We start from the raw sequence: 18,323 nt of genomic DNA, 5'->3' as shown, positions 1-18,323 counted from the left end.
GCCCTGGTCCTACTTCTTAGAAGTTTTGAGAATAGAGGTAAGTCAACCTGATTTTGGCAGGAAAGGCTTCAGGGAGGATGTGACCTCTGAGCAAAGGCCTAACATATACATAGAGGCTAACTGGCTGAACATTTGAGGGAAGAGAATTGCAGGCAGAGGGAACAGCATTGATGAGGTCTCTGAAATGAGACAGTGCTTGCAGCACCCAAATCACAAACATTGGGAAGGAGAGAACATGTGGCTGAGAGGGGATCAGTGGAAGATAATTACAAATGCGAGGCTAGAGAGAGGGGCAGGAGCCAGCCCTGCTGGGTCTTATTGGCTACACAGAGGCACTTGGCTTTTATTCTAAATGCAGTGAGAAGCCAGGAGCAGTTTTTAGCAGGTAAGTGACCTCAATACACTTGTATTTAAAAAAAAAAAAAAAAAAAAGCACCTCTGAGAACTGAAGAAGGAGGAAAAGAGGAAGACCACAATAAATGCTCAAAAAAATGGTGAGTTTCAGACACAGAAAGAAAAAAACTGTATGATCTTGCTTATATGCAGAATCTAAAAAGAAGTCAAATATGGGAGGCTGATGCAGGAGAATCGCTTGAACCCGGGAGGCGGACGTTGCAGTGAGCTGAGATCGCACCACTGCACTCCAGCCTGAGCGAAACAGAGACTTTGTCTCAAAAAAAAAGAAAAAGAAAGAAAGAAAAGAAAAAGAAGTTAAATACATAGAAACAGTAGAAAAGTAGTCAGCAGGGACAAAAAGAGAAAGGAAATGGAAGAAGTAGCTCAAAGAGTACAAATTTGCAGTAAGGTGAGATGAAGTCTAGATATCTAAAGTACTAAACATTTGCTAACGGTTTAGGTGCTCTTATCATACACACACACATAAAAAGGGCAACCATAGAAGGTAACAGAAATGTAAATTTAACTGTAGTAGTCATTTTACTATGTATATGCATATCAAAACATGTTGTATATCTTAAATATAGACAATAAAAATGAATTTGTTTAATGGGATTTTTTTCCTTGGTATGTAGACCCTCTTCTCTCTCCATGGTTATGGCACTTTTACTGCTTTATTAACTCCCAAACTAACTCTCCAACTCTGCCTTCTCCCACGGACGGACCTACAACCTCAACTTCAACAGGGCCACCTACAAATGCTTCATCTTCCTCCCCTCTAGGACATAGGGTATAGTCTGAAACAGCTGGGGTCAAAACCTAGGTCTGACATTTGCTGGGTGTGTTTCCTTGAGAAATGGTGTCTGATTTATCTTATTTCCCCCCTTGATAAATGGGATAATTCTTTTCACATATGTTTGTTGTGTGGTTCAGTGAGGTAAAGTATGGGTCACAATGCTTACCATGTAGTAAGAATCCAAATGCTATCATTCTAATCCCAACAGTACAAACTGCCTTTTTATGTTTTCTGCTTCTTTCCAAAAAAATGTTAGTTGTCTGCTGTTAGAATTAGTTCAACTTGGAGTACCAGCACTCTCCCACAATTTGAGGGTAGAAATCTTGGATTCCTCTTTAACCTTCCCTCTGCTTTTTCTCCTATGACTGATCTGTTACCAAGAACCAACAATCCATCCTTTCAAATATCCTTGAGTTATCCCATCCCACCGTAACTCGATCCATGTCCTTAGCACATCTTGCCTGAATGGATGCACATGTTTTGAATTAGTTTTTCTTTCTCCAATTCTTCAGCCCCAAGGCTATCCTGGAACATACTTCCAGAACTCCTTAAGATCCTGCTTTCAGTATGCCCCACCCTAGCTGAGAAGCTGCAGTAGCTACCTCAAGTCCAAACTCTTCCCCTGGCCTCTTGGCCTCCATAGTCTCATCTCCCCATCTCCCACTGTGCAGCTTCTTCTCTAGCCATGTCACCGTTGCTGTTTCCCCTCTGTTTCCCCATCTGAGTCACCCAGTGTCTGCTCCCATCTTGGTGTCTCTGAACAGGCTCTTTCTTACCATCCAGAAGGAGCTCCCACTCTGCCCTCTCCTGTCTGTCCTGAAAGACCCATAAAGACCTCTCTGATTCTTTTAAACTTCACTAATTTCCTCTTCTTTAAACCCTGTCTAACACAGGTGTTTTGTGTTTTATATTTTCTTTTTAATTTTTACCTACCAAAACACATTTCAATTTCCCTGAGGAAAAGTAATCTGCATTTCTTATCACCCATGTTGCTTAGCACAGTCCTTGCTTACAGGAAATGAATGTAAATTCTGTTTGAATGCTTTCTTTCACTGACAGTTGATTCCTCCTTGTTTATTTTCACAGTAGGAGGACTCTCCAAGTGTCCTTGAGTAAATATCTAAACATATTGCTCAAAATTCACTTCCAAAAGTTAGAAGCTTCATCTCCTAAAAGAAAAGACTTTTCTATATGCTTAAATAGAAGACTCTAGAAAAAAAATAATTTCTTGATCACTGTTAGGATAATAATCACTTCATATGCACTTGTGTTTTATAGAACTCACCTGAGCTGGATGAAGAAGGCTATAGCATCAGACCCGAGGAACCCGGCTATATCCTTTCTTTATTTTTTTATTCTAATTTTCATTCACTCTCAAGAAACAGTAAAATAAATTCAGATTTTACAAAAGTAATGAAATAACCTAATCTTCACAAGTCCTGTTATCCCTAATATTAGAGATGAATAAACAGCACTGAGAACAGCCTGAGCTCTAGCAAGCAGGCATTTTGCCTTAATCTATTCATAGAAAAGAGAGAGGAGAAAGAGAAAAATGTGCTGAAAAAACAACTGTGGAAATGGTGGGTACTGGGCTGTCTGCTAATCCCTGATATGACTGTCATTTATAGCAACTAGAAAATAGCTCTTGCTGTCCTCTCCCTACAATTCATCCCTGGGCAAAGCATGTCACACTGATGCATTTAAAACTCCTCGTGGATCATCTGTAAAGCAGCCTTCCTCTCTCTGTAGATGAGTCAGCTCACATGTGCTTGTCTGTGTGTGCAGAGTATGACACAACAAATGGTCGACCGCTGCAAAAATGTAGAATATTGGAACCATTGCTTCGTGAAATTCACCATCCTTGATCATGTTCTGAGGAAAGGTGAATAAGTTCTAACCCTTTCCTCCTTTACTTTTGTATGTTTTGCTTTGATTTTCTGCCATCTAAGGATACTTTTGCTGTCTCTATATGCAAACACTCTTGTCTTAGAGTGGTTGCCTCCCAGTAGAAGAAAGAGTTATGTATCTTTAACTGTGTTCTACCTACCAAAGGAAAGCACTTTTATTCTTCGAGTGAATCGGAAGAAGAAGAAGAATCACATAAGAAATTTAATATCAAGATTAAACCATTGCAATCTAAAGACATTCTTAAGAATGCTGCAACTGTAGATGAATTGAAGGCATCAATAGGCAACATCGCACTTTCCCCATCACCAGTGGTGAGTGTTGTGTGTGTGTGTGTTGAACTTTAGTGAGATTGAACAGAGCTATGTTCTGCCTGTATGCATTAAGTCAATCAGAAACTCCTTAAATTGAAGCCTGCATATGGTCACCATGTAATGAATTCTATAGACCTTAACAAGCTCATTCTAGCTTGAGAAAGTTGTACTTATTTTATATTGCAGTCCTTGTGCTTTTCAAAATGGTGAAAAACACATGGAACCACATTTTCTTTTGACTTATTTTCCTGCAAGCATTTTAAAAAGAAAAAATAATAAAGATTATCCAGACTTATCTCTAATGCAGACTTAGCAACTAGAAACAACATGAAGTTCACAGATTTGCTAACAGTGATTTTTAAAAACCCATCTTAGTTTCCTTTTCTATGATACACCACGTGAAAATACATGGAAGGAAACTGGTTATTTTTTGTATTGCTATGCTCTAAAACCAAAAATTAATCAAAATCATGGTCTAAATCGAACTTAAGACTTATATCCTTCATTCTATTGTATTATCAAGTTGACTTAAATAATCTTATCTTTAAGGTACCTCAGATATGAGTAATTGTTCTATTTATATTATACAAATAGGTATTTTCCTGTAGACAAACTAAGACTTGGGGTTAAAAAAGAGGTATTTTTGCACAATTTGCACTTCCATTCCCCAATTCCCAGCTACTAAATGTCTTTAATTGCTGAATTCTGGGTTCCAACATTTACAGTCTTTTCTCTGTTTGATAAATGCCACCATTGTTTTCTAAAAATGGTTGTGAGGAACAGATGAAGGCTCTCAAACTGGCAGCTAATATGTTCTTGGCATCTTCTTTAGAGAGATGAGATCTCTGTACAGCATTCCCCTTGAACAGGGCAGTTAATAAACGCTGAACCATTTTCAAGATGCTTCAGGAAACATCTCAACTAACCTTTCTAAATGAGTTGTAATCATCCATCTTTTGAGAATAAACTTTTGCCTCACTGGCATGAAAAATGTCTATCATGATGCTTTCTTTAGTGTTTAATGCTTATAACGGACTTGATCGCTGCTGTTGGTGACAACCAAAATGATTGCTAAGAGTAACTAACCACAGTAAACAATATTTAAAGCAATTTTTAATCATACACTCCCCTGCTACTTTAAGATGTCTTCTTGAAAAGGGAAGCATGAAATGTATTAGTTTTCTTTTCCTTCTGCAATGGAAGGTACAGATTTTATAGTTACATATTGGCCTGTGAGTTCTAGTAATGGTGGTATTTTAAATGCACACTCTTTCACTTTTCAGTGGCATCTTTCAAATTATTTTTCACTTACTGAATAATATTTTTTACTAAAAATCTCCTTAAGTGTCTAAAACCAGTTTATAGCCATGTCTGTGCAGTTTATTTTATTCACTTCTCTGAGTTTATTCTCTGTATAATAAACTGGCCCTTTGGAAGCTACCGGGGGTAAGTAAAAGAAGGCAAGTTCAGAGGATTAAGTGAAGAAATTTATGTGAAAGCAAATGTACTGGCAGAGTCCCAGAAACATAGTGGATGTTTGCCGGAATGTAGCTGAATCCAGGAAAGAAGAGATTCCCTCTGTTGAATAGAATATGCATGGCTAAGTTACCTGGTAGCTATTCCTCCAGCCAGATACATTGCTGAGGATGCAGCAAAAAGTGGTGGTTTACTCTGAGCTCTTTTCAACATCTGTTTTTAAGGAAATATATTGACATGGTGTGGTTAAGATTCTGAAGAAAAAGTGTTAAGGGAAGCAGAGTGAAAACTAGATGGAGACACCCAGAGAGAGTGACCTCGGAGTTACTCTGTTTCTGCAAATCAACAACACCACAGACCAAGGGACCCTCAGCTCCCGTTCCCAGCACCCACACCTCCACTTTGTTCTCTATGATGTGAGAACCTGGATCTCCTATTCCTGTGATTCCTAAATATTTATAATTTTTTATACTTGGTGTGGAAGAGTAAGCTGTTATCATTACTTTAGGAAAGAGTGAGCATGTTTCTGGATGCACATAAGTTTAAAGAGAGGTTGTAACTGAAAACATATTCTTGGCTTTAGAATCCTTGCCCTCTCCTTGATAACCCATGGGTAGATACGGATAGATATAGATATAGATAGTGGTGTTGTTGTTGTTGTTGTTGTTGTTTAGACAAAGTCTTGTTCTGTTGCTCAGGCTGGAGAGCAATGGTACAATCTCTGCTCACTGCAACCTCCACCTCCCGGGTTCAAGCGATTCTCCAGCCTCAGCCTCCCGAGTAGATGTTATTACAAGCATTCACCACCATGCCTGGCTACTTTTTGTATTTTCAGTAGAGACAATGTTTCACCACATTGGCAGGCTGGTCTCGAACTCCTGACCTCAGGTGATCCGTCCATCTCGGCCTCCCAAAGTGCCAGGATTACAGGCATGAGCCACCGCGCCCAATCATGTACATATATTTTATAAATGACATATGTAGCACTTCCTCTCCAGAGCCAGATAAGTAGAAATAACCTGAAATCCAGCTGGTGCCATGATAAAAATGACAATGATTTTGGACTTTACATGTTTCCAGCCCAAAGAGCAGACAATTATATATCTATATTTTCTTCAGGTACTAAAAAAGAAATAGGGTCTACACCAGTTAATGATATATCAGAATGTTTTATTTAAGCTATGGTTTTTATACTACAAAAGCATAAATCATCACATTAATAGAAATGAGAAAATGTCAAATAATAAATTATTCATAACAATGATTTACGTTGGACTTCTGATTTATGTTTCTTTTGAAGTTTTTAAGATAAAGTTGTGCCTCACTTATTCTTTTCATTTATTTGTTAATATGTATCCATGAACTATAACTAATTTGTTCTCTTTTATCATGAATTGGTCTTTTTTTTACTTGAATAGTTTTGCTATATATATTGGACAGTCAAATTAATGAATGAAATGGGAGAAATGAAAGAATCATATAATTATGTGTATATACAATATAAACTTATCTGAAAATTACTTCTCAAGACAAAGTCTCAGCAGCAAGACAAATCAAGATTTTAATTGCTGGCAACAATCCTACTGTATAGTTAGACAAATAAACATAATTGTAGTCCAGATTTTACCTTAGCCCTTGATTTTTATATAGAAATAAAATATAATGTGGGGCAGAACACCAAAAAGGCAGAAGGATAATACAAGAGTTAACTCACAGGTAAAGGTAATAGTTCTTATTCTTACCACGTTCCAGTCTGCTGATAAGATACCATGCTTACAGGGCAAAGAATGAACATCACTCAGGTTTGAGATGTTGATTTGGTATCTGTGTAAGTTAGAATATTTGCTAAGCTGTTTTTAACAGAGACCAAAATAATAATGGCTTAAACTAAATAGGTGGTTTCTTTCTCTCCCACATAAAAGTCAAAGCTGATAGGCAGTCCAGAGGTAAAAGAGTCTTACTCCAGTGGTCACTCAAAAACCCAGGAATTTTCTGCATTATTGCTTCCCCTTTCCTAGAGCGGCACTGCTGCCTTACCACCACAAGTACTTCCATGTACCAGCCTTGGGATGGAGGAAAGAAGAAATAAAAAGAAAGAGGTTTTCTTTAAGAGTTTAACTCAGAAGTTGCACGCATCACTACCACCCAGATCCCACTACCACAGTTTAATCACATGGACACATTCGCTGCAAGGGAGTCTGGAAAATGTAGTGTTTTGCTAGATAAACATGTAGCCAGCTAACATTCAGGGTTTTATTAGTAAAAGACAAAAGAACAAATGGCCATTGGTGGACTTTGACAGTTAGTTTCTGCCACTCTGTCCTGAATTATATTGTATCTGCATCTTAAGGTTAGAATTAAGTAATCTCAAATTATTTCAGGGAGTTCATTAGGAAATGGGATTTCTTCCCATACATGTTTAAAATTATTTCCAGTGCCTATTGAATCCAGAATGTTCTAAAATAATTTTCTAATCACTAATTTATAAATACTAGTGATACTGTGCTGCTTGTTAGCTAACAGCAGGGTGAACAGAGACACTCCAACAACAGTACAGTGTCCCTCTGCTTATGCAGGTTCACTGTTTTTTGAGGCAGACTGTTCCACTGTTGAAAGAAAAATCTTCCTTTTATTAAACCAAATAGTTTTTGTCCTTGATTATAGTTGTACTCTTTAAAGGATGAACAAAGGATAAAGCCCCTTCTTTTACCAGTGAGTTTTCCATGAAGCAGAATGACTCCAACTCCAAGATTAGTGTGCAGGATGTTTATTAAGGAGTGACCTTGGACTTAATACCTGTGGTGTGGGGTGGGCAGAGGGAGAAGTTGAGCTTTTTTACACAACCAACAACAGGCTGTGCTGATCCCAGGGAAACTCGGGAACTAGTAGGAGCCTTCAGAGTTAGTGTGAGTTTGGCTAAGATGAATAACCTTGATACTGCTCAATCAATCAGTGCTCTGATGTGGGCCACACTAGGAAGGGGCATGCCCTTGGGTTAGGTAGCACTCTGCAGTTGAGGCAGATCCTGAGGTGCTGACAACTGAAGGCTGCCGATAGCCCTTCCAGCAGCTGGTGCAAGGAACCCTTCTGAAGAAGATTCTGCGTGGCACATTTTGGTGTCCATCCCAAATTCCCTGTTCTTGACGTAAGCCCTAGTATATCATTGCCATTCAATTAATGCTTGTGAGTGAGTGAGTGAGTGAGTGAGTGAGTGAACAAATACGTGAATGGGACCAGGCCAAGGACAGAGAACCGTGGCATGTCACCACCTTCCAGTTTTACAACCATCCACTAATAATACCCTTCAGCCTCCTTTGTTCACCACACAATGATTCTCCTAACTGTGCCCTAATCCTGGGCACATATTTTCATTCATTTTTTTCAAAACATTACTGCATTTGAGAGATCTGGGGTGTCTATGGCCTTGCCTGGATCTACCAGGCCAGGAAACCCTATCAGGGAGAGTGATAGGTTCAGTTTGCCCTGTTTCTTTGCGCTTGCACCTAGGGTTATCACCTTCTTTTCCAAGTGCTTTCTGGCCATCTGTTTAAATATTTTGTTCTAGAATTTTGGATTAATCACAAGCAGGTGTGTAGTAACAGAAAGCACATGTCACATGGATTCAGATTGTCCTGGGTCCCAGCCCAAGTCGACCACTTTCTGCCTGTGTAACCTTAGACAAGCCCCATAACTGTTCTGATCCCCCATTTCTGCCACTGTAAAGGAAGGATGATAAGAATCCTTAAGGACTTTTTGTGCAGAAGATCCTAATAACAGTACATGATGTGTAATTGGTACTCTGCAATTGTTTGTTTCTTCATTACTTAACCTGGATTCTTTTTTAAAAAACACTTCTCCTTTTTCAAGGGTCATGCTCTGCTTCCCCATGTTCAGCCTCCTAACCTAAGAGCATTCTGTGTTTTCGTGTCCTGGATTAGAATGTATCTACATCTCGAGGTTAGAATTCAGTTAAAGCAGCTTGGAGTTCTCTTGCCTGTATCAGACTTTAATTCTGAGCCAAATCTGATCCGCCTTTTAGAGGAACTACTTTTAAGTTAGTTTTCTCCATTTTGGACAATTGTGGTTGATTTTCTTTAAACACAAATAGAAACTTTGTATATACCCCCTGAAGGAACTGAGGTACAGTGGGAAAAGTGACAGCCCTGACCTCAGCCTCTTGCTAGCAGTACTGCTTAGGTAAGGTACTTAAACCTCTGTGAAAGTCTCGGTTTCTTTCTGTCTGAAATGGAACAAACAGCTACCTTACAGGGTGGTTGTTGCCACGGTCATCTCTTTCTGCTAGTGCAGTGTAAAGACCACTCTCCCTAAAGGAGGAGATAGAGACAGGTGCAACACGAATAGTAGTTTGCTTGCTTTACACCGCACTCCCTACATTTAGGGTAGAAGCAAACCTCCATTATATCATACAAGAAATGGCTTTGTTCTTAAAGAGTAAAGTAATTTTTTGAAGAAGGCTAAATAAAATAATCAGTGCAGGAATGAATTATAAGGAAATATGCCTTCACACACACATACACAGACACACGCACACACACACAAAAGTCAGAATTCAACATACAATTGAATTGAATTGAATTGGATACAATTCCCTTTAAGAGAATTTGAGGGAAATAGAAATGAGACTTATTCCAATGATGTCCCAATTACTCAAACAAGTGGATTCTACCTCCTTTTAGTTAATGAGGTTTGGTATGTTGCAAACCCAGTGCCTTGGTTTCTTCATCTATTAATGGGGTGACTCCCATACCTACTTCATTGGGCTATTTTGAGGGTTGAATGATTTAATGTATGTCAAGTACTTATAATAGAAGCTACATGTAAAGATTGTCTCATTGCTATAGATGCTAGAGCACATTTTAAAGAATATCATTAATAGTGAAAAAAAAAAATACAAAAAACTAGCCAGGCGAGGTGGCGGACACCTGTAGTCCCAGCTACTCGGGAGGCTGAGGCAGGAGAATGGCGTAAACCTGGGAGGCAGAGCTTGCAGTGAGCTGAGATCCGGCCACTGCACTCCAGCCTGGGCGACAAAGCGAGACTCCATCTCACAAAAAAAAAAAAAAAAAGTAATAAGTAACTCAAATTTCCAAAAGTAATTTAGAACCAAGACCAGTAATTAATTACCCATTAATTACCCTAAGCATCAAGTTGGGAAAGTGTGTTAATTTTTGTGATGCCTATGAACTGGTTTTACAGATAATTCCAGAAGGAAGCATCCCTAAATTGTTTTGAGTACCACCAACATCCCCTGCATACATATGGTACTCTTTGGGAGACCTATTGAAGGCTAACATTCACAATGGCACACTTCATTGTGCATCATGGATAATTGACTTTGTTTCTAACTCCCCCTTCAAATCATTTCACCAAATATATGTTGAGCACCCTCCATGCAGCAGGCACTGAGAGCTAATACCAGAAATATTGAACAGTCTGAGAAAACAACATCTAGCAGCAACCAGAAGCTGAAATGTTTCTTGTGGTTCAAGCCCTTGCCTGTCTTCACTTCAGTTTCCTGATTGAAGATGTGGTCTTCTGCAGTCCACATTCCTCTGGCCTCCATTTCCAGGTCTTCTGGCTTGCTCACCCTTCCTAGGATCTCAGATATGGACATCTCCATTCCTTCCAAATCCCACCCGGAGCACTGTCTGACATATCTGCATATGTGCTGTGCTCACCAGGTACCTTAAAACCTGTGGCTCCCATGGCTTTTGTGGAGGTGAGAAGACAAATGCCATGGTTTAATCCTTGATGTGATCTTTTATGCTGCCATGGATTCCTTTATTTTTGGTTTTTGGTGAGCCAATAATCCCTTCTGGCTTATCTTGAGAAGGTGTCTTTTAACTACAAGGATTTTGTTCCTTACTGATTAAGAAATTGTGCTCTAGAGTAAGTCATTCTGGCTTTGCCTTTATTATCCATGTAGCCCCGAGCAAATTACTTAACTCTTTAAGCCTCAGTCAAGGCTTAATCGAGTGTAAAATAAGATTAATAATACTGCCCACTTCATAGGATATTTGTAAGAATTAAGGAAATAATGCATATAAGGTGCTTAGTACTTTCTAAGGAAATTTATGTAAGGTCTAAAAGAAGTGCTTAGTAAATAATAGCTATTATTAATCAGAATAACAATAGAATACCAAAGTCATCTTTAAGATCATTGATGACTTTGAGAACTTGTCATGGTCATGAATTTGGTAGTGGCAGCTTTGAACACAAATTCTGTGTCAGATGCTTCACATACAAGAATTCATTCATCCTCCCAGCAACCCTGTGAGATCAGTACTATTATTATCCCCACTTTACAGATGAGAAAATTGAGACATTCAGGGATTTATTAACTCACTCGAGGCATCACAGCTAGTAAGTGAAGTTGCTGGGATTTAAACCCAGAAAGTTCAGTTTCTAATTGAGAACTCTTAACCACTATATTATACTAGTTTTGATGAAAGCTATTGGCTCTGTTTCTAGAAAAAAAGTTCTCTAGCTCATTCAAACTATTTTACATACAATTTCTGAATGCTCACATGAAAAAAACCTTTGGAAGGATATAGATCCCAGCACAAAGGGCCCACCTCATAGACTTTCTCCCCAGTGAGTCCATCCACACAGACTCTCTTCTACAGTACAGCACTTCATATATTGTACCATGTGACAGGAGAGCGAGGTTGAGTTGATACCTTGGCAGGTCAGGCTTAAACGCTGCTGTGTGACACGTGATTTCTCATTTATTGAAATTATCTGATTATATATCCAGATTGTATGCACTTTTGTTTTCAATGTTAAGGAATGATGTTGTTTTTATATGACTCATTTATTTCAGTTCCCCTAATCAATTAATCAATCGGCAAGCACTTTTTATGTCAATGGCACATTATAATAATGCTATGTGTTTTATAAATGCCCAGTCATGATCAAAAGGATGAAATGAGCAGCAGCACTATTAAGCCATCTGGGAGGTAGTTGATAGCCCATTTTACAGAGAAACCGGCACAGAAAGTTCAAGAGACAAGGATAAATAGAATGAACACAGGCTTTTGAGTATGTATCTTATTATCTATGTGACTATAGGCAAGTTCCTTAACTCTGAGCTTCAGATGCCATGTCTGTAAAATGGGAAAAAATGTGTCTACCTTCTCATGACAGGAGAAAATATTATAGAATACCAAGTTCAGTGCTGTCTCCCAGAAGAGGCGCCATTAAATATCAATCACATTCTCAGCTTTGCTTTCCTTTTCCTTAAGTTCAGAGACTTGTAGGAAGCAGAAGGAAAATAAAAATAGTGAGGGAGGACTTGAGCAAAGTCACAAGGGTTGAGAGAAATGATGTGAGAGCAGGAGCCGACCTGCCCTGGCATGTAGGCTAGTGCCTTCTCCCTTCCTCTGGAAAGTAAGTGATACAGTGAAATAAAGACTCTGACATTGAGCCATGAAGGAACAATTAGTTTAATCTTCATCCTGGAGATTTGCAACGCATAACTATTTAACCAAAAAAATATGAGGAGGGGGAAATAGCTTTGAACTGGAGACAGTCTGGTGTTGTTTGCCTGTTCCATGTGGCCCACCCACCCTTCCACCCCCAAATTAGCCTGCCAGAGAGCAAAATCCATGAATTTGCTGCTGCTTGGTAACACCACCCCCTTTCCTGTCCTCACTTTGGCAGAAGGTTCAGAACCCCATTGAGTTCAGTGAAAACAAAGAGTCATCAGTGGAGGAGGTGAGCTCCAGTCTCCTACACACCAGCATTCTCTCCTGGTAGAAACAGTGCACAGTGCAAGGAGAGGCTAAAGATTGCATGCATTCTGGTGCAAGGCACTCAGCCCAGAACTCTTATGCAGGGAATTAGAAGGCAGAAGTTCAGCTTGTGTTCTACTCATCAAGGAAAGCTTCGTAGGGTAAACGTGATTTTGATTGGTCTAGACCAGGGGTATCAAACATGGGGCATATAAACTGCCACCCCATCCCCAAATCTTCAACAGATATTGCCACTAAATCCCAGATACAGGCTGAGAAGCCAGCCCCTCTAGACAGACCTGCAGGCAGCTGGACCAAAATCAGCTAGAGTTAGCATATGAGATGCACCTTTTGTTTTTTCCAGGACTTATAGAGGATAGATGGGAAAACAGGTGGAAACTTTCTTTTTTCTTCTCAACATTGTAATAAATCATGTACTGTATGCAGAAGAATTAGTTTTGTATCTGATACTGTTTTTTCATTCCTTCATTACTAATTTTTTTTCCTAGGAATTTTTCTGTAGCTTCCATTTCCTGACATTTAAAATCCACACCTTTCATGCCCACTTACTCTGGTAAAAAGAAATCTTGAGCTGTATGAATATTCACTATTCAACCTGGAGTGCCTTTGTCATGATTTCTCCAATTAATGTTGATTGTACATTCTGAGTAAATGTAAGGGTTAGATTTTTCTTACATAAACACAATTCCTACATCGTGTTATACTGTCTCAGGCAAGCTGACCTGATTTGAGGGTTCTGGAAACATGATCACTATGGTTGGAGATCACAAACACTCAATTTCTGTAACCAACTCAAAATTTAATTGAATAAGGCTATGTACTCACAATATTGACACATCGTATAAAATATTAGGATGGCCTCAGTAGAAGTAGCAAATTATTGAGTTATATGCTTTTCATTATAATGTTAATTGTAATCAAAAAAGGCTAACTTTTATATCTTTAAGGTCTGCCTTAATTTTATATGTTAGTAGCATTTAGAATTTAAAACTATTTTGATTAGCTAAGGGCCATAATCAGGGTAGAATGTGCTCTGTAAAGAAGCAATCAATTTTGAAAGTAAGTTTTTAACAGAAGCCTACTTTGTGAACCGTTTACTGAATGTTGGGTTTCTAACAACTAATCCTGCACCCAGAGTTTGTAGGTTGTCTACTTTTTCCCTAAGGACGCATTTTCTCTAGGTCCCACATCAGTGAATGACACATAGCAGGTACTTAGAAAATACTTGTTGATTGTCTGGGTGGACGGATGCACCACGGGGCGTTACATAAAATGTATGCCGTATCTAGCTCTGCTATAATGCAACTTATGTTACTCGCATTATTTTACAGAGCAAATTTATGGTTCTCAGTTCCTTTGATCTTTTCCTCTTCAATTTAACCAAGTTTCTTTTTCCACTACTTGATGGGTAAACAACAAGAGTAATTGTTTCCTGTTTATTCATCTACAATGTGTAGGTTCTTTTAAAAAGTTTATTAATGTGTTCTTTTCTGTGAGTCCTAGTGCACATCCAGTGAGATCGTTTTCTCATCTAAAGCCTGAGGTTTTCAGTCACTTAGTTGTCTTCAACCTTGAAGGTCACGTATCAATGATTACCTTTCTTATACAATTATACTTATTTTTTTACTAAGGAGTTTCTAAAAATATGTGAATAATAGTATAAATAAGCTAACAGTATAAGAAAAAAAAATCTATCCCTTTGCCCTCTGAACGAGATTTCATTTTAGTGGCAGCAGTCTACAGCAGTAAATGTACTTTTTATTGTTTTAGAAAAAGAATCTTAGAGTATGAATCACTCACATTAATTATGTCAAAAAAAATTTTCCTCAAAGACTGGGGAGAATTTCATTTCTAAACAGAATGAAGGTGATATTTCCTTCCAACTTAACATCTGTCTAAAGGACAGCCGCTAACTGCCCATGGACCTTGGAGCTGCAGCTTGAAACAGTGGCCAGCACAGAAGAGATGCAGAGCCATGGCTGCCAGCCTAGCTGCCTGTCCCGATGCGGGCAACAGAGACAGAGGGCGGATGGACCAACCTCAGTGTGTTTTGCCCAACCAAAACGCCTTTCCACTTTGTAACCTATTTGAAGCCCATCTTAATTTCATTATTTTTTAAACACGGCACATGGGGAATCAAAATGAGTTTCCAAAGAGGAATGACAAATGGCAGCACATATCATAACCAGGTATTTTCTGATATTTTTTCACCCATGCCTCTTCTCAACACCAACAGTTACTAAATGTCCACGCCTCAGAACTCCTGATAAGTAACAGCAATAAGCCGCACTGGCGCAGAGTAAAGCCAGAATCTCCATGGTGGTCTTCAAGAGCCTCATTGTCAAGATTCCCCCAGCCCTAGACTAACAGCTGCCATTCTTCCCTCTCCTTCTACTCCTCCCTGGCTCCCTGGGAGCCCTCTTCCCCTAGATAGCTGTGTCGTGACCTCCCTCACGAACTGCCACTATTTGCTCAGTCACTTTCTCAAGGAAGCCTCCCCTGACCACCTTATATAAAATCACGAAACCCTTTGCCGTGGAATTCCTGAACCCCTTTATTTGCACTACTTTTTAAAATTGCATTTGTCATCTTCTCAAATACTAAATACTTTCCTTATTTAATTAGTACACAGTCATGTGTTGCTTAATTGGTGTTAGACAATTTTATCATTGTGTGCACAACACAGAATGCACTTAGACAAACCTAGATGGCACAGCCTACCACACACCTAGGTTGTGTGGTGTAACCTAGTGCTCCCAGGCTGCAAATATGTATGGCATATTACTGTATTGAATACCATAGACAAATGTAACATAATCATATCTCCAAATCTAAACATATGTAAACATAAAAAAGTACAGTAAAAATATGGTATGAAAGATTTTTTTAATGGTACACCTGTATAAGGCATTTACCATGAATGGAGTTTGCAGGGCTCATAGTTGCTCTGGGTGAGTCAGTGAGTGGATGTGAAGGCCTAGGACATGACTGGACACTACTGTAGACTTTGTAAACACTGTACAATTAGGCTACCCTAAATTTATAAAATTAGCCTTATAACTCTTTTACTTTGTAAACTTCTAAACTTTTTAAAAAGTATTGACTCTTTTGTTATAACATTTAACCCAAAAACATTGTACAGCTGTACAAAAATACTTTATACTCTTTCTTTATAGTATTTAAAGTAAATCCTTTCTTTATACTCTATTCTACAAGCTTTTATTCTATTAAAATTTTTTCTTTTCACTTCTTAAACTTTTTAGTTAAAAACTGAGACACAAACAAAAACATTGGCCTAGACCTACACAGGGTCGGGACCAGCAACATCACTGTCTTTCGCCTCCACCTTTTATCCCACTGGAAGGCCTTCAGGGGCAGTAACACACATGGAGCTGTCACCTCCTCAGGTGACAGTGCCTTCTTCTGAAATACTTCCTGAAGGACCTGCACAAGGCTGTTTTACAGTTAATTAACTTGTTTTTTATAAGTGGAAGGAGTATACTCAAAAAATAACAATAAATAGTATAGTAAATCCATATACCAGTAACAGCCATTTATTATCAAGTATTATGTACTTAATAATCCTGGCAGCACAGGAGGTTTGTTTGCACCAGCATCACCACAAGCGCATGGGTAACGCGTCGCACTATGACATCACGAGGCAGTAGAAATTTTTCAACTCTATCATAATCTTATGGGACCACCATCGTATATGCGGTCCATCGTTGACCAAAACGTCTGTATAAAATGCATGACAGTGTTTATTACTGATTATCTTTCTCCTTCCTCTACTACCAGATGTAAACCCATTGGAGCTTTTATCACCTTTTCTGTTGTTCACTAATATCCCCAGAATAGTGTCTGGTATTTCCTAGGTGCTCAATAAATATCTGTTAATGGCTTAATAAATGAATAATCCTTTTGCCTCTTGTGAATACCCAAGTAGTCATAAATAGCCAAGACAAAGTGATTATTTTATAATAGAATCCCATTTATTAAAATATAAAGATTTGGACTGGGCATAGTGGCTCATGCCTATAATTCCAGTGCTTTGGGAAGCCACACTGGGAGGATTGCTTGAGCCCAGGAGTTTGAGACCAGCCTGAGCAACATAGCGAGACCCAGTCTTTACAAAAAATAAAATAAAAATAAAATGAGCCAGGCACAGTGGCATGCACCTGTAATCCCAGCTACTCAGGAGGCTGAGACAGAAGGATTGCTTGAACCCAGGAGTTCAAGGTTAGAGTGAGCTATGATTACACCACTGCACTTCAGCCTGGGGAATAAAACTAGACCCTATCTCTTAAAATACATCATATAAACAAAAATAAAAAGAGAAAGATTCAGGATTCAGTCATCCTATTTTTCAGGTTCAATGATTGCAGACTCTTAAAAGGCTTACAGATTCAACCTGACATTTTATGTCTTGATCCGACTCTATGATGCCTGATGCCAAAAATTCCCATGACAGCTCAATTCCTTGTTAAGCTGGGCAGCAAGCAGGGATGTAATCAGAGCACAAAACCTTAATGTAAGTGATCATCAAAACTGGTTTATATTTTCTTCATTCACCTCTATTAGCTTTGACTCTCAAACAGAATTCAATTTTGAATTGGTTTCTAACCCCTCATGCAAAAATGTAGGTAGCAACAAACCTAACTTGAATGAATACTTGCATTTTACCATGTTATTTGGAGTAATAACAGCCAGAGAGAGAGACCCTCCAGCTACAGAGGGTCGGGGTCTATGAGTTCCTTGAAAGCTGTCGATTATGGGATAAGCCGCCTTTCAACAAGCCTTGTAAGTCAGAAATTGTGTTTTCTTAGGCTTTTGGACAAAAAAAAAAAAAAAAAAAAAAAAATCCCTGTCCTTCGTAACCATTCAATGGTTATATTTTAGGTAAATTTATATTTTGTCAAAAAATTCACTTCTCATTTCTATTTACAAGTAAGCCCAGAGGGATATCTTTCTTTCCCATTTCTCTTATTTATCTTTTCCATAATTAAAAATAAACTCTGATGCTACTAGCTCATTTTAAATCAAATATATATTTGTTTTTTCCTATCTTTGTTTTTATTTTTTTTTCAACATTCTGAGGAAACCTTTAAGCTAAGAGGTCGAGGTCATATCCTAGGTGTTGATAGCTGCTGCCATAGCAAAACAGCGTATTAAATCAAGATGGTTTGATATATCAGGTAGCCTGAAGTGGAGAGGTGTAGGGAGGAGGGGAGGGATAACCCTTATCATTTGTGTGTTCACGTTTACTCTTCTGATTTTAATTAAATAAGATGCATTTTATTTTAGAAAAGGCTGAGAAATTTACCTTATAAATAAGAGTTTTAGTTCAAGGGCTGAAAACTACAAGGATGTAGCCCTTTTCTTGGCCCTTAACTATTCTGAAGCATTAGTTTTTGCTCTAGGAGAAAATTCTGCCCTGGACATCTGAGCACATAATCTTCACTAACGTTGTACAAAGCTGTGCCACTTCTTTAGAACATTTGTAACATGGGTAGCACCTGAGGTCACTAATAGGCAGAGAAATTAACAGTTAAGTAGGAGCTAACTGAAATATTTATGGAGCTGGTGAAAGAACCATTACAACTGAGGACACATGGCTTGTGCCATATATAATTCAGCCTTATTTCAAAGAACAATTTATTT

At 38.5% G+C, this 18,323-nt stretch overlaps 1 protein-coding gene across 15 annotated transcripts in view; it reads left to right on the top strand.

Annotated features, from left to right (window-relative positions):
• Positions 1 to 18,323, top strand: part of SGIP1 (SH3GL interacting endocytic adaptor 1) — a 216,272-nt gene that overhangs the window by 105,268 nt on the left and 92,681 nt on the right. For all 15 annotated transcript variants that reach the window (XM_077951048.1, XM_077951138.1, XM_015141559.3 and 12 more), the window contains 2 exon segments: positions 2,471 to 2,525; positions 3,236 to 3,411. In XM_077951048.1, coding sequence (XP_077807174.1) covers positions 2,471 to 2,525; positions 3,236 to 3,411 — 231 coding nt within the window.

This window comes from Macaca mulatta, chromosome 1 (genome assembly GCF_049350105.2).
Source record: "Macaca mulatta isolate MMU2019108-1 chromosome 1, T2T-MMU8v2.0, whole genome shotgun sequence".
Lineage (NCBI taxonomy): Eukaryota > Metazoa > Chordata > Mammalia > Primates > Cercopithecidae > Macaca > Macaca mulatta.
This window is presented reverse-complemented; position numbering and strand designations above follow the sequence as displayed.